At 38.1% G+C, this 20,825-nt stretch overlaps 1 protein-coding gene across 11 annotated transcripts in view; it reads left to right on the top strand.

Annotated features, from left to right (window-relative positions):
• The window catches only part of LOC135271928 (WASH complex subunit 2-like), a 127,116-nt gene that overhangs the window by 42,286 nt on the left and 64,005 nt on the right, over positions 1 to 20,825 (top strand). For 7 of the 11 annotated variants that reach the window (XR_010340058.1, XR_010340057.1, XM_064370048.1 and 4 more), the window contains exons 2-8: positions 886 to 960; positions 2,966 to 3,000; positions 8,699 to 8,787; positions 11,956 to 11,991; positions 14,417 to 14,468; positions 15,560 to 15,679; positions 19,815 to 19,969. Coding sequence is in view for 9 of the 11 variants with exons in the window: in XM_064370048.1 (XP_064226118.1) it covers positions 886 to 960; positions 2,966 to 3,000; positions 8,699 to 8,787; positions 11,956 to 11,991; positions 14,417 to 14,468; positions 15,560 to 15,679; positions 19,815 to 19,969 (562 nt within the window). In the remaining 2 variants the exon portion in view is untranslated. The other 4 variants (XM_064370051.1, XM_064370045.1, XM_064370052.1 and 1 more) reach the window with 3 other exon arrangements.

Raw genomic sequence — 20,825 nt, 5'->3', positions numbered from 1 at the left:
AACAAAAAAATTTTAGTTGGGCTCTTAGTTGTTTTCGGAGGTAGGATAATTAAGACTCATGATGAGTGTGACTTTGTAACTTGGAGTACTATACTCACTTTTCAAGATGTTTAAGAATTTAGAATAAACAGATATGTGAGTTGATTATATTTTTATACACAAAATATGTAAGTACTTGTGTAAACTTATACCCTGGTTGCTGGTGTAAGGAAAGCCTGTGAGTGATTTTACACACCAGTTCATAGACTGGTAGTGTTGGATGAGAGCCCAAAAAAGGCTCTTTATTGTCATTCTTTAGGATTACAACACAGTTTATGTATGTCTCATTTGTCCCTTTCCAATCCAAAGGCCTGTGTATGTTCTCCCTATATATTGCTAATGAAGAAATGAAGACTTAGAGATCTTACACGACTGTGGAAGATAGCTACTCAATGGAACTAAGGTTCTGTGTCCTCAGAGTGACATGGAAGTGACAGATATGCTAAATTTACTTTTTTTTTAATGTTTGAGCTCCAGAATAAATAATATATTTTGCCTATAAAAGAGACCTGTCTTTAAACTGTACTGCCATCTTGTTTTTTCTATGTAGTTGATTTTACACAACTCAAAGGAAACATTTACCTCTTTATTTATTTATTTATTTAGGAGGGTCTCACTATGTTACTCACGCTGGCCTCAAATCCCTGACCTAGCCTTAAGGGATTTTCCCATCTCAGCCCTACAGACATGGGCCATCGTGCCTGGCTCCATCTTATGTCTACACATTCATTTCAGTGGATAAGAGTAAAGGTAGAGGTAGTGAAATGGCCTAAATACAGCAGTCGAAGAAATGAGTTGATAAACTGTTAAAAGTGATCACATCTTTTTTCTTTTCTCCCTCTATAGGTAGGGCTTTGGAGTCCACCCCTTCTGACAATCCAGAGACAAGCACAATATTCCTGAGAAAATCTCGAACAGATGGTGAGACACCATGTTTTTTCCACCAAGAAAAAGAGTGAAAACTCTTCTTATTTGATCAAATGTATTGTAGAAAGTATTTAGAAAAACTCATATTGGTTTAAATTTTTCAATTTTTCACATATTCACTTGTCTTGTCTTATTTTAACATGTGATATACTTTAATTGTTATTGTGTTAGTGAAAACATGTAAACTTTTTATTTGTACAGTTTACCATCTTTTGATCAACACAATTTGTCATGTGATGGAGGAGTTGTAGATTTATCTTTATTTAATAATTCTTTGTCCCTTTTCCCTTGCTCCAGAGAGTACATTTTAAAGTTGACTGATAGAACTTAGGCTTCACCTTGGTTTCCATTTAAACAAATTAAAAAAAGAAAAATAGTTGTTCATCAACAAGGATTGAATCTGTGATTCTGGCCTCCTCTTCCACAGTCCTCCGACCACATGCATTTATCACATCCAAGTTTATGCTAATCAAAACTTCTATTAACCTTTTAATTTGATGTAATGTAAATTTAAACATGCCCTACTCCTGCTTATTTTCCTCAGTGTTATGTTAAATCCTTGTTTGTTTGCTAAAAAGCCATACACAGCCAGGTTTTCCTGTTGATTGAAGCAGCAAGAATACAAGTGAGGATCTATAATCATATGTGAAGTGATGCAGCACAGTAAAATATGGGAGTTTGTAACCTTTGTTTCTTGTAGTTTGAGTAGACTTTGCCTGTCTTGAGTCAGTTATTTCTGTCTAGAATTTGTGTTCCTTTATGCATTACTATAAAGAGATACCTAAGGCTGAGTCTTTTATAACAAAAAGAGGTTTAATTGGCTCATAGATCTTCAGGCTGTACAAGCATGGCTTCAGCATTTGCTTCTGGTAGGGGCCTCCGCAAGCTTACCATCATGATGGAAGGCAAAGGGGAAGCAGGTGGTTCCACGCTGTGAGAGGGTGGGGCGGGGGTAGGGGGAAGGTGCCACGCTCTTTTAAACAACCAGAATGAGAATTTGCTTATTACCATGGGGATGGCACCAAGCCATTCATAAGGAATCCACCGTGACCCAAATGCCTCCCACTAGGCCTTGTCTCCAACATTCAGGATCACGTTTTAACATGAGATTTGGAGGGGGAAATATCCAAACCATATCAGAATTGTTTTCCCAGTTCCTTCCAGGGCCATGGGCTTCTCACACGTAGAGAGCATGGAAGGAGTTAAAAAAATAAAAAAAGCCACTCTGTGTCCCTCACTGTTCAGTGATAGCAATGTTTGCCTGCAAGGCCCTTTTAACTTTAAAAGTGGAGGCAGTGTAGGAAACAAAGCATGGCCTAGGTCACTCTTGGAGCTTTTGTTATTCTGACCTTTTTTTAGGAAAAATAAAAAGACTTTTTGTGCTGCGGACACCATGTTCAATGAGGTTTATATACTCATTTTAAAATCTAAACTTAAAAAGGTTACTTTCCTGTTGTGTAAAGACTCTTTTTTTGGTTTGTTTTGTTTTTAGTGACATATTAGTAGGTGACCACTAAGTGTGGTTCGAAATGCTTACTGGGATTCTGGTGCATCTAGAGATAGGTGCCTGGCCAGGAAGTAGTTCTTAGAGCTGTTAGCTCTGAAATTCTGGTAAAAAAGTAAGCTATGTGTAAATGCAGAATGAGAAAATGCTAATGGATCATGGCTCATATATGCAACAGTTAAACTTTTTTATTAGCTAATTTTTTCATCTGGCCTCATTTTTTTGCCCTTTCCTTTTGTATACAAGGTTTCTTTCATTTGTATATAATAGAAACAAAAAGTAAACTAGTCCAAAAAGTGAAACGAAGTTTTTATATTTTGCTTTATGAGATGTATCATGCCAGCTAATTTAAATATAAATTGTTGAAATAATTTTTTAAAATTGAATTTGTTCCCATTTTATTTAGGAGTAATCAGTAAGACGTTAACGACTAGTTTTATTTTATGGTATTTGTATTAGAAGTGACCAGTTTGTTTGTTCTTTTTTCTTTCTTAGTAGAAGAAATAAGAAAAGGCAACTATACAAACCATGTAAGTAAACAGTCAAAAAGTTAAAAAACTGATAGTTTGACATAAAAGTATGTCTCTCTTAATTACTTTAAATTATAATGAGGACCCCATGCTGATAGCATGGACTTCTTTTTGTGGCTTTTCTAAATCTGTTACATTTTCCTAAGTATCAAATGTATTCAGAAAAGTCTTGAGCTTAGTGTGTCCACCTTTTAAGAATGTCTGACATTGAAGTTAAATTTCAATAGTCTGATTGTGGTATAAAGATCTGCCTTAAATATTGAGTCATATTTTTAATTTAGCTAAGTTAATTGTCAGCACTGTCTTTTAGTTAATTGTAAGCACTGTGTATTGACTTTCTGCCATAGCAGGTGCAAGCATAGCTTCCTCACTACACCATGACCTTATTTTTCTCCCTCTGTTTCTTCCAATTGTAGCACACTTTTTCATTAAATCTAATATTTACATGATTATGACTATGCAAATATTATTCAGTGCTAAGTCATACGGTGTTTTCATTGTGCCTCTGCATTACATATTCCTTCATTTTTTCTCTGAAACAGTTCTGAAATCTGAGCACTTCTGCACTTCTTCTGGATCATGTCTTTCTTCCTAGCCTGTGTTACTTTACCCAGCCAAATGCAGTAAGTAGCCCCTGGCTGGTCTGTTTGCTTTCAAAACCATTATTTTTTGGCATGAAACTCATTTTCTGACTATTTGTTTGCCTGTTTTCTAACAGCCATGTCCCCCATCAAGTGTTGTAGCATCTATCATGTGCCTTTCCAACTATTTTCCATCTGCTAAAACGTATCTGTTCCATTTTTCTTTGTTGTGGAGGTGGGGTGACAACTTACTTTGGCCTTTTGTCATCCTGATTCAATATAGAGTGACTTTCCCTAGATATGCTCGATGTTTGCTTTTCTGATTCTTTCTGTGCTATCTCCTTAAAGTCTTTTGGGATCCTCCCATAACTGCTGTCTTGTGTGGGATCACCTGTGTCCTAGATTCTGTGTTTCCTTCTGTCCTGTTATCCTGGGTGGAGATGTTTAGAGATCTGCCCAGACTTAAAATCTCTCTTTTTTGATAGAGAGTAAACCTCTAGGTTGAATCTAAATTTTATGATTCTGAAGATATTCTACAATGTGCTCGCTTCACAATGTTGTTCTTACAGTGTTGCCATCGTGTGATACATTGTTTGTAATTGGCTTTTATATATCTGTAGAACCTTTTTTAGGAGCTTCTGTCTCTCTGAGATTCTGAAACTTTGTAACAACAGCTTAGTGGGACTCTTTACATTTTATTGAGGCTACTAAGTCTCAATAAATAATCCTCAATAAATAATCCTCAACAAATATCCTTTGTTTCACTTTCTCTGTTACTTTATTTCTGATAGTCTTGTTATTCATACACTAGGCTGCTTAGACCAGTCTACCTGCATTGGTTTTTAATTTTTCCCCTTCTATTTTTCAGTTTCCCTTATTATTATAGATGGAGTTTTTTTCATGAATGCCCAAAGTCTTAGAAATATTTAAGTTAGTTAAGATTTATTTATTTTTAGCCTGGTCAACATAGCAAGACCTCATCTCTACAAAAAGGTGAAATAACAAATTAGCCAGGTATGGTGGCATGTGCCTTCAGTTTTGCCTACTCAGGAGGCTAAGGTAGAGGATTGCTCCAGCTCAGGAGATTCAGGCTGCAGTTAACTATCATTGCACCACTGCCCTCCAGCCTGGGCAACAAAGTGAGACCCTGACTCAGAAAAAGGAAAAACGTTATTCTTAAAAAACATATCTAAAATTTGTCCTGCCAAAAAGGAGGGAGAAAAACATAAACTTTAGTTTTCATTTTATTTTATGTTTGCTGGCAAAAATGCTGTCGTTGATTTATTTACATATTTTTATTCTATAGGTTTTGGGGGGAACAGGTGGTTATATGAGTAAATTCTTTAGTGGTGATTTGGGACATTTTGATGTACCCATCACTTGAGCAGCATCCACTGAAGCCAATTTGTAGTCTTTTATCCCTCATTCCACTGCCATTCTTTCCACTGTGTCCCCAGAGTCCATTGTATCATTCTTATGCCTTTGCATCTTCATAGCTTAGCTCCCAGGTATGAATGAAAACATACAATGTTTAGTTTCCCATTCCTGAGTTGCTTCACTTAGAATAATGTCTCCAATTCCATCCAGGTTGCTGGGAACGCCCCTAATTTATTCCTTATTATGGCTGAGTGGTGTTCTATGATATATACATATATATGTGTGTGTATATATATATGTGTGTGTGTATATATATATATACACACACACATACGTAGACATATGACAGTTTCTTTATCCACTCATTGATTGATGGGCATTTGGGCTGCTTCCATATTTTTATAATTGCAAATTGTATTGCTGCAAACATACATGTGCAAGTATTGTTTTTGTATAATGCCTTTTTTTCCTCTGGGTTGATATCCAGTAGCAGGATTGCGGGATTGCATGGTGTTTCTACTTTTAATTGTTTAAGGAATCTCTACACTGCTTTCCATCGTGGTTGTACTAGTTTCCATTGTTACCAGCAGTGTAGAGAAGTGTTTTCTTTTCACTGCATCCACACCAACATCTATTATTTTTGTATTTTTTGATTATGGCCATTCTTGCAGGAGTAAGGTAGTATGGCATTGTGGTTTTGATTTTCATTTTCCTGATCATTCATGATGTTGAGCATGTTTTCATATGTTGGTTGGCCATTGGTATATCTTCTTTTGAGAATTGTCTATTTATGTCCTTCGCCTACTTTTTGATGGGATTTTTTTTTCTCTTGTCCATTTGTTTGATTTTTTTGTAGATTCTGTGTATTAGTCCTTCATCAGATGTAGAGATTGTGAAGATTTTCTCCCATTCTGTGGTTGTCTGTTTGCTCTGCTGATTGTTCCTTTTCCTGTACAGAAGCTTTTTCGTTAAGTCTCACCTGCTTAATCTTTGTTTTTGTTGCATTTGCTGTTGGGTTCTTGGCTATGAAGTCTTTGCCTGAGCCAGTGTCTAGAAGGGTTTATCAAATGGTATCTTCTAGAATTTTTATGGTTTCTGGTTGTAGATTTATATCCTTGATCCATCTTGAGTTGATCTTTGTATAGGTGAGCGTTGAGGATCCAGTTTCATTTTCCTGCATGTAGCTTGCCAATTATTCCAGGCATTAAACCGTATATGGTTTAATTTCTTCACATTATGTTTTAGTTGGCTATAGGTATTTGGGTCTATTTCTGGGTTCTCTATTCTGTTCCATTGGTGTATTTGCCTATTTTTATACCAGTACCATGCTGTTTTGGTGACTGTGGCCTTCTAGTATAGTTTGAAGTCAGGTAAAGTGATGGCTCTAGATTTGTTGGCTTTGCTTAGTATTGTTTTGACTAAGTAGGGTCTTGGTTTGTTCCATATGAATTTTAGGATTATTATGATTTTTTTTTTTAGTTCTGTGAAGAATGATAATGGCATTTTGTTAGGAATTACATTGAATTTGTAGATTGCTTTTGGCAGTGTGGTCATTTTTACAATATTTATTTAAGCCATTCATGAGTGTGGGATGTCTTTCTGTTCGTTTGTGTTATCCATGATTTCATTCAGCTATGTTTTATAGTTCCATTGGCATATCAAAAAGGCATTTCATACCAGGGATACAGGGATGGTTTAGCATATGGAAGTCAATAAGTGTGATATATCACAGAAACAGAATTGAAAGCAAAAATCACATAATCATCTCGATAGATGCAGAAAAAGCATTTGACAAAATCCTTTTATGATTAAAAGGCTTAAAAAGCGTTTGACAGCATGCTTTTATGATTAAAACCCTCAGCAAAACTGGCATACAAGGGGCATACCTCAATGTAATAAAAGTCATTTATGACAGACCCACAGCCAATATGATACTGAATGGCGAAAAGTTGAAATCATTACCCCTGAAAACTGGAAGAAGGCAAGGATGCCCCAGTCTCACTACTTTTATTCAGCATAGTAGTGGAAGAACTAGCCAGAGTAATCACACAAGAGAAAGAAATGAAGGGCATCCAGATCAGTAAATAGGAAGTCAGACTGTCACTGTTTGCTGATAATATGAACGTATACCTAGAAAACCCTAAAGACTCCTCCAGAAAGCTCCTAGAACTGATAAATGAATTCAGCAAAGTTTCAAGATACAAAATTAATGTACACAGATCAGTAGGTCTGTTACACCCCAACAGCTACCAAGCTGAGAATCAAACTAAGAACCTCAACCCCTTTTACAATAGCTGAAAAATAAAGTAAAATACTTAAAAGTACACCTAACCAAGGAGGTGAAAGATCTCTACAAGGCAAACAATTTTAGTGTTTTTAATGGGTTAAAATGAGAGGCAGCAGGTACAATGGAAGAAGTCAGTGGGTGGGCACTGGTATCCAAGGGGCACTGGACCTTTGATGGTAAGGCTTTAGTTTTGACTTGTTAAATTACTAGGTATGATTATTTTCTAGTTTTTGTTATTATACCTTAAAACCACTAAGTAAGCCCTTCCATTTCTTGTTCAAGATCATAGCATTTCATACTCTGATTTATGCTGACTGAAGTTAGATGATTTGTTTCTATTTTGTGACACCTTAAATAATACCTATAAAGAGTGATCTGTTAGTAGTGTTTTTGTTTTAATTAAATGTAGTAAGATGTTTAGTCCAAATGATGACTCAGTTAGTTTGTCAAACACTTGTTGAAGTTTTTGATTTATTCAGAATTCTATGCTCAGCAGCTGGATGTAGGAACAGTTAGGGCCCGCTGTTACTTTTATGGAGAGGCATACTTTCTCATGAGAATACTTAGTCTCTTGTAACCAGTGGTGAATCTGACTCATTAGTGTACCAAAGAAACATGTTTTGGTGTGGCTGCTGGCAAACAGATCCAAGAGGGTAGATGTAGTCAAAGTTGCTGAAACAAGGAAAGAGAAAAGTGGTATTCTATGCAGAGAGTAGGGTATAGCAGGAAAATGCCTAGGGTGCAGCTCAAATGATTTATAGAATGAAATTAAGTTTTGAAATTAATGGCAAGTATTGTCGAAGAGTCTCATTTGAGTCATGTCATGGCTGTCTTATTTAAACTTGAAGGGAAAGTTAAATTTTTTAAGTTGTCATCTGTTTTCAGGGTGTGAGAGAATATTAAATTGTTACTAATTTTATCTTCCACATAAGAAAACAGGACTAGAGAAACCTATGGCTTCCTCACTTGTTGGTGGTCTAGCAACACTGGCACACAGAGTCTCTGAATCTGAAACTTGTTTTGTCACCTGAAATAATACATTTAGGATTAGTAATTTAGTAAATGTATTAGTCTCTTATTCACTGCAATAAAATGTTCTTCTACGATATTATTTAATACATTACATTTTACTGTAGTAAATAAATAATAGAAATAGAAATTCTCAGATCTTATTTTAAACTTTTCTCATTATTTATAAAGGGAATTCATAAAATCCTTGTTGGGTTTGATGACAGGTACCTTATTTAGGGCAGCATTTTATAACCTGTATCTCAAACATCATCTCTGGAAGTTAAGAGCCTCCGATGAGTTCTCTATAGAGTGCACGAGATGCCACACTCAGGCAGTTCACAGAGTGTAAGAAATATCCTAGTGCTTTGTCATTTGACATTTTAACCGATAAAAAAATACACCTTGATAAGTTTAACTTACACTTTCTTTCCTTCCCCTTCAGGTATCTACTGGGCTGTATAGTTCACGTTCGACAGTTTTCCTTGACGACAGCACAGCCAGTCAATGTCATCTTAAAACGACACTAAAGCTGTGAGTACAACCATAGTGTCAAGGGACCGATTCCTTTATTCTAAAATTAATTATTTCAGCCATTTGGTTGTCCTCTTCAGCAGTCATTTAAGAAAGTGAAGTCAACTATATACTGATATACAGATTCTAAATATTAAGTATCAATTTCTCTTTTAAGAAATCTTAGATGTCATGGTAGAAGGAAAAATCAGTTAGCAAATAAGCCGTCCCAGAAAAGTATAACTATTTTTTTGGTGCCTTTATGCCTTAAGACAATGTTGACTGCAATGAAAAGGACCCTTTATTGGATTTTTTGTGTGTGAAAAATTAGTTTTTCAATGCATTGCAATGTGTACTACTTTGGACATTAGTCTTGGAAGAAGGAGCAGCTTTTTTTCTTCTGGCATCACAGTGTATCAGCAAATGCAAAAGAATGAAAATCATAGCAGTCTCTCAGTCTGTTCTTTTGCATTTGCTGAGGAGTGTTTTACTTCCAATTATGTGGTCCATTTTAGAATAAGTGCTATGTGAAAAAATAGAAAAAAAGAAACTCAAAACCGTACAACTACACAGAAACTGAATTACCTGGTTCCTGAATGACTGCTTGGTAAATAACGAAATTAAGGCGGAAATAAGTAAGTTCTTTGAAACCAATGAAAACAAAGACATAATGTACCAGAATCTCTGGGACACAGCTAAAGCAGTGTTTAGAGGGAAATTTGTAGCACTAAATGCCCAGATCAGAAAGTGGGAAAGATCTAAAATCGACACCCTAAGATTACCATTAAAACAACTAGAGATGCAAGAGCAAACAAATTCAAAAGCTAGCAGAAGGCAAGAAACAACTAAGATCGGAGCAGAACTGAAGGAGGTGGAGACACGAAAATCCTTCAAAAAATCAATGAATTCAGGAACTAGTTTTTGGAAAAGATTAACAAAATAGACCACTAGCCAGACTGATAAAGGAGAAAAAAGAGAAGAATCAAATAGACACACTAAAATATGCTAAAGGGGATGTCGCCACTGATCCCACAGAAATGCAGACTATGATCAGAGAATACTATAAACACCTCTACGCAAATAAACTTGAAAATCTAGCAGAAATGGATAGATTTTTAGACACATACATTCTCCTAAAAATAAACCAGGAAAAAGTCGAATCCCTGAATAGACCAGTAACAAGTTCTGAAATTGAGGCAGTAATTAATAGTCACCAAAAAAGCCCAGGAACAGATGGATTCACAGCTGAAAAATAGGGATGGCTGTGAGGCTTCTTTATGTGAAGAAAAGCATCCCAGAAGATTCTGATTTTCACCCCAACTCCATTATTCCAAACTTTGCTGCACATTGAAATTACCTGGGAAACTTAACAACAACTTTGATGCCCAAAGTCATCCCCAATGCTAATTTAAATTAAAATGTTTTATGTAGAAAATGAGGCAGTTATTAAAGCTCCTCAGGTGATTTTAATGTGCAGCAAAGTCTGAGAGCCGCTGCTTAATTTGAGTTTAGGACAAGAGACTGCTCCTATTTGGTAGGACCCTGGGCAAGTCAGTTTTAAGGTTTGTTTTCCTGATCTGTAAAATGAGTATTGGATTAAATGTGATTACACAGTCCCATATTTCTTGGTCCTTTCCAGCCTATAACTTCAAATTCTGTGATTTTAAAATGATTTCAGAGATGAAAACTACTTGAAGGACTATAGACATATGCATCTTAAGTGCTAATGTTACAGGCGTTTTAAAAAGTGCTAATATTGTATAGGTCTATTACTAAAATTGAGATTTGCCTTCCCTCAGTGATTTTGAGCCTCATTCTAGATGCTGAGGGCAAATGAAAGCACATAACTTACATAAGAGAACCTCTTGCTTTCTGTAGAACCTCTTGTTTTCTGATACACAGCATCAGTGGGTAACTTAGGAATACAGTTACATATATCTGAAGAGCTGTATCTGTTCATAAGTATTTCAGTTAAACTAATTGAAGGTACCTGCCATTCATATTACACTGTGTCATGTTACACTGCCTTGTTAGCACTGCTTATTTTAGGATCACTGTACTTATCATTGATTTCCTGTGTGCTAATATTTACTAATATATCTTTTAATAATTATGCAAAAGTGATTTCAAATAATTTTATTTGTTACAAATCACTTTCATTATATATTTTTAGGGAAATGATACAAATTGGGTGGGTAGGAGATAGTAAACTAAACTAAAATGCAGGGCCTAACATCTTTTTTTTGAAACAGAGTCTCACCCAGGCTGGAGTGCAATGTCATGATCTCAGCTCACTGCAACCTCCACCTCCTGGGTTCAAGCAATTCTCCTGTCTCAGCCTCCTGAGTAGCTGATATTACAGGCACCCACCACCATGCCCGGCTAATTTTTTTGTATTTTTAGTAGAGACAGTTTCACTATGTTGGCCAGGCTGGTCTCGAACTCGTGACCTCATGACCTGCCCACCTTGGCCTCGCAAAGTGCTAGGATTACAGGCATGAGCCACCTCACCCATCCCGGGCCTAACATCTTAAAAAAGAAACCACTACTGTATGGGTTAAATTTAAACATATGGGCATATAGACATAAATTGCACGAGGCTGAATGCGGTGACTCACGCCTGTAATCCCAGCACTTTGGGACGCTGAGGCAGGTGGATCACTTGAGGCCAGTAGTTTGAGACCAACCTGACCATCATGGCAAAATCCCTTCCCTACTAAAAATACAAAAATTAGCTGGGCATAGTGGTGCAAACCTGTAGTTCCAGCTACTTGGGAGGCTGAGGCATGAGAATTGCCTGTACCCAGGAGGGGGAGGTTGTGGTGAGCCAAGATTGCGCCACTGCGCTCCAGTCTGGGCAACAGAGAAAGACTCTGAGTCAAAAAATAAATAAATACATAAAATAAAGTGCATGGGATAAAAGGTTTTGTAGGGCATATAACAGGGAAATATGTTGTTATTTATATATTATAATCATCAACAGAAACATGTCCTCTAAGAGCATACTGCCTTGCATTTTGCTAAAAGCTAAGAAACGAAAGCAAGAAAGTGCCCTTATGGTACTGTTGTGAACTAGAAGATTTTAATTTCAGGGCCACTAGGAGAGTTTCCTCTGTACCCTTTTTAAAAAATGTCTTCAGGCCTAACAAATGATAACATCTATTGTGACGAATTTTTTTTCTTCCACAGTGTGACCTTAGCGATACATTATCATATCAAGCGAAGGTGAGCTTTTAAAAATCCTGTCTTGTTATTCTGGCTAATTACTTTGCAAGCTGTCAAGCTCAGCGTTAGGTCACAGCTCTAGATATCATAAGCTATATTGTGCCTACTAAAATATTGAAGCAAATTGTTTGTGTTTCTTTGACCCTTAAGCCTCTTTTGATTCTTAAATGACTGAGAGTCCTGAGTATGTTTTTATATTGATTATATTGGTATTCGCTGTGACAGAAATATAAAATTGAGATTTTTTTCAAAATCTGTTCTTAGTTTAGATTTCATAGCTTTACCACTGTTGATATCATGAGCTAGATAATGCTTTGTCCTGAGGACCGTCCTGTGCATTGCAGAAAGTTTAGTAGCATTGATGACCTTTACCAGTAGTAATCCATGACCCAGCTTGTGACAGCAAAAAATATTCCTGAGAACAATACTGTTAACATAAATCTTTTAATGAAGCAGTAACTCTTCTACAACAAAATCTTCAGTAAAAGTGTGTCATGTATTTATATTATTGAAAATCTCTAATGTTGGGCTTAACAGAAGATAGCTGGATTTTCTAGCTCACTTTTTTGCAAATTGCTTTAAAAAAGCAGTAAGATAACCTAGTCTTATGCAAATATGTAGTTGGTAAAAGGTGTATTTTTAAAGCTTTCAGACTGCTGTGGGTATTCTTTAATACACAATCAAAACTTCACAAGTGCTAGTTTCTTAAATGACAGTGGCATTTTACACATTAATTTATTCCATCAGCACTCATCGATCTTTCTTAAACAGTAAATGGATCTTTCCACCCATACTTGCATTTATAATATTATGCATTAATTATTTGGAAAATACTGGTTTATGTTTTATTGTATCAAAAAATCACTTTTTTAGTTTAACCACCAATCTTATTTTAAAACATTTTAAAATATTGAGAGGCTGTCAATATTTTATATTATAGTAGAAGGAACAAGTTTTTCAAAGTCCTCAGGAAAGCTTAAATTTTATCACTGGGAACAAATACTTTCCTTGTGACATGAGTGACCCATTTCCTCGTGAATGAGAGCACCCTCACTTCATTTATTTTTGAGAATGATAGTTGTACTTTTTTTTAGACCTTGTATCACTCTGTCACTCGGCTGGAATGGATTGGCATGATCTCAGCTCAAGGAGTCCTCTCACCTCAGGCTCCTGAGTAGCTGGGACCACAGGTGTGTGGCACCACACCTGGCTATTTTTTGTGTGTGTGTGACTTTGGTAGAGACAGGGTTTTGCCATGTTGCCCAGGCTGGTCTTGAACTCCTGAAGGAGTTTAGCTGCAGTGCTAACCTCCCAAAGTGCTGGGATTTTACAGGCATGAGCCACTGCGCTGACCCAGTTGTACTTTCAAATAAAACTGATGTTCTATGAAAAAAGTGATTGTTCAGTTCACAATTAAATCTTTTTTTTTTTTAACACAACCATACTGCAGTCAACAGAAGTGCTTCTTGTTAACTTTCCACTTATTCAGAATACTAAAGAGAAATGTCAAGATTTAATAACACCATTTTTACTGCTTCATTAAAGACATTCTTAAGTAATTCAGGCTATCTTTTTTAAATGTAAGGGACAGTAAAGAATAGAATGCCTACTGGTGTAATTTTGTACGACTGCCTTGATTTATGCTGAGAAACCAACAGTTTTGCCCAATTTTGCTTTTATACAATTATGGCAAGTGTCTATGAAAAAGCAGGCAATATCTTTACAATTTTAAAAAATGTTTTCATTTTTCTTTTATCAGCTTTCTCAGGTTGAATTAGTATGGTTATCAGAACAGTGTTGACCTCTTAGGCCTTCTGGAAAAGGGTTCTTGGGGATCCCCAGAGGTCCATGGAGCATATTTGGTGAACCACTGGTTTATCACACAGGCACAATGTATTAAGTTTTACGAAGTTTAAAGTTCATCAAAGACTGGATTCCTTTAAAATAAAAAGGAAGATGAGTTTTTAATTCAAACTACTGAAAATAAATAAATACATCATGAGAGTGTACTAAAGAGAACTAAAGAGAAAGGAAGCTAGCAATCTGAATCACATTTACATTTATTAAAGTTCTAAGGAGTTTATTGCCACCACCACTGCTTTGTAAAATGTTCTCGTGTTTCAGTGTGTGGTTAGAAGAGTGAAAATATGTTTGGTTTATTGCCATTGCCTGTTAGGGAGGGTCCGTTCTTATAGGCAGTTCTGACTGGTTATCATATAAAAGACTTTCCAGTACAGGACATGATGTGCTGAGTAAGAAGAGGTCAGGAAAACCTCTGCAGGTCAGGATCCAGGAGAATAATTTGTAAAAACTGTTTGTTTTGGTGCAGTAAACACCAAAGCACATAGGAGGCATTCTTTTACAAAACAGATATTATACTAAGATACTAACAATTTTTGAAGTAACGCACATTCTTATTTTATAGAGATGCCGATAGATCTTTGGACATATTTGATGAAGCGTTACATCCATTTAAAGTAAGTGTCACCTTTTGTTGTTTTTTTTTGGGACGGAGTTTTGCTCTTGTCTAGGCTGGAGTGCAACGGTGCCATCTTGGCTTACTGCAGCCTCTACCTCCCAGGTTCAAGCAATTCTCCTGCGTCAGACTCCCAAGTAGCTGGGATTACAGGTGCCGGCCACCATGCCTGGCTAATTTTGTATTTTGGGCAGAGATGGGGTTTCACCATGTTGGACAGGCTGGTTTCAAATTCCTGACCTTGGCCTCCCAAAGTGCTAGGATTACAGGCATGAGCCACTGTGCCTGGCCCAGCAAGTGTCACTTTTGTTGAGGTTGTATTTTCATCAGAGACTTTTATCGGTTTCATGCCAAAGTCAAAGGCATCTTTCTTTAAGTCTCGATCCCCATTTCATGTTACATCTAGGCATCTTATTTCAAAAGTGTTATAAAAAGAACATGCTGGAATAAGATCTGATCTGCAGCTCTGTTTAATTAGTGGGCTAGTGTGAGTAAATATACTGTCCAAGTAACACAAAATCTATCTTTTGGAAAGATAATTGTCAATAGCATCAAGCAATATAAGAATATGTAAATACTTTTAACAGAAGCATTTTTATGAAGAGAGTTAAAAAAATTAAGTTTTAATCAATTTTACATGGTGTAAAAATTTAAAAATGCACTTCCTCAGGTACATAATAGCCACATGTGGCTAGTGATTATTGTATTTAACAGCATAGGCTTAGAGTCTCATGGTTACAGGCAACTATTTTCTCAAAATTTTATTGCAGAGCAGAATGGCAGATGGTCAGTAAGACATTAAAACCTAAGAGTAGCTTACATTTGGATAGAATCATGTGGGGGAAACAGCCAAAAAGAACAAACGTTTTCTGAGCTTAATAAGCTCATGCTATTTTTAAGTGAATGTTGGTGAGTATTAAATCATTACGGTATTTTAAGATCCTACTGCTCATATTATAAAAACTGAAAGACATCTCACCAGTCAAAATTATTGTAAGTGATACATGGGCACCAATGTGAACACTGCTGTCTTAAGAGCACTTCAGATTTTTTTTTCAATGGATACTTACATTGCATCCTTTCTTCTTTCAGCAAGAACAGCTTCCGGAGGACTACTTGAAGTATGATCCTGAATACAAAGTGATTTTCGGATTTGTTAGAGCTCTGTCTAAAGCTCTAAGGCTAACAGCTGAATTGGCAATCGTGAGTCTGGTAAGATATTTTCTTTTTATAAAGCATCGTTAGCAATTTGTCTTGTAAACAGGGTGGTATGGTCATGTTTTTAAATAACAGTAAGTTTCTGAAATTATCTCAGAATGTTAAGAGAAACTTACGAAAGCAAATATACACATTGAGTTGAATCATCGTTTTGGCTTAGAATGTCTCAATTGCTTTTCTAATTGCAGAACAATTGCTATTAAAGACAGCAGGACGGATTTCTGATTTCTCCCCCCACACTTCAGTGCACGCATGCATACACAGTGCACACACATCCAGGGCATGTGGAGGACTTGGAATGGGGAGTGGTAACAAAACCATCCAGTTGATGGGCAGGAATAGATGCCAGTATAGGTCTAAGCTGAGTCCCAGGCTATATCCCCAGGCAGTTCTGTTGCTTGCTGTGATTGCGAGCTGCTGCCCTAAATTCATTGTTCCTTGGATGATGAGTGTTAATCCACCCCTGCTGATCACCTGTGCCTGCTCATGAAGTTGCCCAGGAATGTGGTTCCAGTAGCACTTGGACACAGGCTTTGCCAGTTGGTCTACCAAGTCATAGCTGTGTCATTACATTGACATCATCCCTACAGAATTTTTTTGATGAAACTTATTTTAAATAATAAATTCTGTTCAAATTGTTAAAATTAGTCTTATTCCTCCCCACAGCAAACCTACAGAGTAAAGTCAACTTCATGGCCAGGAAGGAAAAAATACTTCGATCAGTACTTCTTTAGCATCTAGTTAGAGTCTAGGGGAGAAGGCTCCTGCTGTACACTTGAATCAAAGGCAATGGGCACTGGACCAAATACAGGCCTTCTAGAGGAGCTGCAAATCATTTGGAACTCTTGGCATGTGCTGGAGGGAAGCAGGAGTGGTGCTTCCAGATACAGGGAGATAGGTGATGTAGGAAGGAAAGCTGGATTGTAAAAGGGAGAGTTTTGTACATGGGATAAGCTCAGTGTGCCTTTGAGAGAGCAGAGTGGCAGAGTCTAGTCATCATTTGGATATACAGGGCTAGAGCATGAATCTGATGTAGAGCTACAGAATGAAGAGCAACAGTGGCTGTTTAAATACCAAGAAAGTGTGTAGAATGAAACTGGACAAGCCAGGCCTGGTGGTTTCATGCCTTTAGTCCTAGCTATTTGGGAGGCTGAGGTGAGGGAATTACTTTAGCCCAGCAGTTTAAGTCCAGCCTTGGCCAAAGGATGAGACCCTGTATTTTAAGAGAAGAAAAAGTAAGGCCAGGTACAGTATCTCATGCCTATAATCCCAGCATTTTGGGAGGCCAAGTTGAAAGAATTGCTCGACTGTGGGAGTTCAAGACCAGACTGGGCAGTAAAGTGAGACCCATTCCTACCAAAAAAAAAAAAAAAAAAATCAAGAAATTAGCTGGACATGGTAGCACATGCCTGTGGCCTCAGGTCCATGGTAGGCTGAAGCAGGAAGATCACTTGAGCCCAGGAGGTGGAGGCTGCAGTGACCTGTATTTATGCCACTGTACTCCAGCCTGGGCAACAGAGTGAGACCCTGTCTCAAAAACAGATAAAGCGGACAGCAGATGGGTCAGTAAGGTCTGTTATGATTTAAGGGACAAGCCCCCAGAAGAATGGCTACTAGAGTGGGAGGAGGAAAAGCAGAAGAGGATAATAAAAGGAGAAAGAATTCAAGATAGGAGAGGCTGTGGTCACAGTGCTGAATGCTGCCAAGCGGTGACTTAATTCGTGAACACTCACTGGATGCTGACTCTGTGCTGCTCTTCTAAGTGCTGGGGTAGAGGAGAGGACAGGTGGAACACAGTTCTTGTTTTTATGAGCTTATGTTCTAGGTGGATTGAAGTTAAGTATCTTTTTAGGTAGTATGAAACAGCAGAAAGAGAAAGCAGGATAAAGGGACACAGTGATTGGGGGCTATTTGAGGTAGAATGGTAAGAAGAGCCTCTCTAGAGAGCTGACTCCAACTAGATGTATGACGAGAAAGAGTGCTGACATTACAGGAAGCAGGATGACTGCCAAGACAGACAGAAACATGTTTCGTGTGTGTTTGAGGAACAAACAGCAAGGTGACCACCATGGTCAGAGTTAAGAATGAGGGAAACAGTAGAGATGAGGTACCACGGGCAGTGCCATAGCTCACGGGGCCTTTTGGCTTGCAGGCCATAGGAAGAAGTTAAGGTTTTGCTCCAGTTTGATGGGAAACTCGTAGATTTTAGGCAGGGGAGTGCCACGCTCTAAATGAAGAGGCTATGCTGGCTGCTTTGGGGACAGTAGGCCATAGCTGGGAGGCAGACTGGAGGCAGTGAAGAGCGTTAAGAAATCTCTAGGGTAGTACAGGTGAGCATTGACAGACTGTGGTTCACCATGAAACGAGGCAGACTACCAGTGAAGGTAGACGTAACAGGCATTGCACACGGATTGGAGCAGGGGAAGTGAAATGCAGGTGTTTGGCCCCAGCATCTAGGCAAATGGAAATGTATGAGGAGCTCCAGTTTGTCAGTGTGAAGGCACCAGAAATAAGAACCTATTGGCAAAACGAACCTTGGGAGAGTCATGTCAGGGCAGGCAGCGTAGGTGAAGGAGAGTTGGAAGATGAACTGGCATGAGGTTATGGTGTTGTGCGCACCAGTGAGAGGACATAGTTGGAGAGGAGTGAGGCGTGGAATGGGGACAAAGGAAACACCATTTGGGAGAAGTCTCTGGTAGAGAGGAAGAAAATCTTCAGAAAGAGGTGACTGTGGGAAGAGTATTCTGCAAAAGTGAGATGGGGTCAACTGCGCTGAGGGAAGAGTTGACATCAGTGGGAATAAAGAGTTTTTCTCAAACTCACCTAGAAGGGCTTGTGGCATGGATGAGTGTCAGCAGCTCAGCAGCTCAGCAGGAAAGGGGATGGGAAGTTGAAGCCTTGCCATGTTTCAGTGCTCTCTGAATCCTATGCAGTTGAACCCAGGGAGGGAGATTCATTCTTGAAATACTTGAGAGCGCAGTTTGGGAGAAAGGGAGCAGAATCTTTGAAACGTGTCATGTTCAATAGCCATTTGTTTTTGAAAACATACTTGAGTTTGGCAGCTCAGATCTGGCAGTGTTTTCCAATTGGATAACCTGCATACAAGAAATAAACTCACCTGTTTTTAAAAAATAAATAAATAAAGTTTCATCCATTTGTTAAGATGTAAAGAGTTCAAGTAGCTCACAGACATACTGTTCCGCAGAGCACCCTCTGAGGTAACAACACCTCACAGCTCACCTTTAATCTTTACTCAGCTGTTCACTTTGCCCAATTCTTTGTGGGACCGATGTTTGATAGATGTAAAGTAATTCATGAAATTGTCTCACAAACTGCTGGGCAGCAGGTTTAGAGGAATCCCAGGGATACTGAGATTGGCAGCTTTTTCCACTTTAAAACCAACAGACTTGTTTAAGTTGCACATGATGTAAGACATAATAAATTTGTATGAAGTGATCACGAAGATGTGAAAAATAGGGGCTGTGGGAAGGACTCTCCTTTGTACATGTGTGTTTCTTATCAAGTGAGCAATTGCATATGTGGAAAGTTTTACAACCCCACAGACTTGCGTCCGCCATGCTGCTCTGCACAGCAGCCACTGGGAGGCTCTCTTGACCAGCAGTTTTTCAAGCTAGTGCCCCAGAAGGGTGAGTTTTTGTGATAAGGAGGTTAATATTTGCTATCACATAGGTTTTACATATTCAAGTTTGACATACTTGTAAAATTCCCATCTGCCTACTAGCTAGATGTGAGATATTATATGTGATAGGCACTTGAGGATATATTGAACAACTTTAATCCACACTGAGCATGTGTGTGTGTGCTCTCTCTTATGAGTGTGAAGGTGACAACACTGCCTCTTTCTATGATGCCCTTGGCTGAGACGTACAGTCATTCTTGTGACCAAAATTGGGCTGTAAATTTCTATGGGCAGAGTAAGTAGCAGAAGTATCTGACCTATGATTGTGATATGGCCGCTTGCCTGGCCTGATCAAGTCTCTGTAGAACGTAAGAATAAAAGGCACTTACTTTCTGGTCAAGACCACAAGGAATCTGTCATTCATAAGAGTTCTTATCACAGCACTTAAACGGAGCTAAATCAAAGGCCAGTGTTTGCTATGTTTTGCAGATTTACATCGAAAGACTACTGAGTTACGTTTGTATCGACATTTGTCCAACCAACTGGAGGAGGATTGTCATGGGAGCCGTTCTTATTGCCGCCAAGGCTTGGAATGATGAAGCTGTGTGGAATGAGAACTTTGACAGTGTTGCAGTTGAAGAAATGTGAGTTTGTATGGTTTTTGTGAACTTTCTTTCCTTTCTTTCTTTCTTTCTTTTTTTTTTTTTTTAAGATGGAGTTTCATTGTTGTTGTCCAGGCTGTGGTGCAGTGGCATGATCTCGGCTCACTGCAACCTCCGCCTCCCAGATTCAAGCGGTTCAACCTCCCGAGTAGCTGGGATTACAGGCATCCACCACCACATCCAGCTAATTTTTTGTATTTCTAGTAGAGACGGGGTCTCACCATGTTGGCCAGGCTGGTCTCAAACTCCTGGCCTCAGGTGATCCACCTGCCTTGCTTGGCCTCCCAAAGTGCTGGGATTACAGGCATGAGCAACTATGCCCAGCTGTCTTTGTGAACTTTCTAATCATTTCTCAATACTTTTTGGTCCCGTAAACTTAACACTTTAAGAACTATTTTTAAAGTTTACATTGTACTGATAATGGAAATGGGCATAAACATCACATTTTAGAACAACTGTTCATATTTTCATTGCTCATTGGTAGGTCTTGGTAAATTGTTATTGTAATAATCTGCTCATAAATTGAAAAATATTTTTCTGTGGATATTTTTGGCAAACATTTTACCAGTGTACTACCAGAAAATAATAGTACAGTAAATATCCTTATGGCTTTTTACAAGCTGTCTGCAAGTTCCAGTCTCTCTGTAAGGAGCACATGTCTGGCCTTTGAAATAATTGTTTGGCCATTGACAGGTCTGGGGCCTGTGGACTGGGGAAAATGTGTAGCTTCACCCTTTTGCTGGTGTTCTCCCTGCTTTTATCTGAAGATCTGTTTTATAGAAACCTTGAGATACAGAATAGCCACAGATCCCTGTGCCCCTGTCCGCTCCCTCTTCAG

Source organism: Aotus nancymaae, unplaced genomic scaffold (genome assembly GCF_030222135.1).
Source record: "Aotus nancymaae isolate 86718 unplaced genomic scaffold, 86718_ANA_hifiasm-v0.15.2.pri h1tg000099l, whole genome shotgun sequence".
NCBI classification, from domain to species: domain Eukaryota; kingdom Metazoa; phylum Chordata; class Mammalia; order Primates; family Aotidae; genus Aotus; species Aotus nancymaae.
Note: the sequence above shows the minus strand (reverse complement) of the source record. Positions and strands in the feature narration are given on the sequence as shown.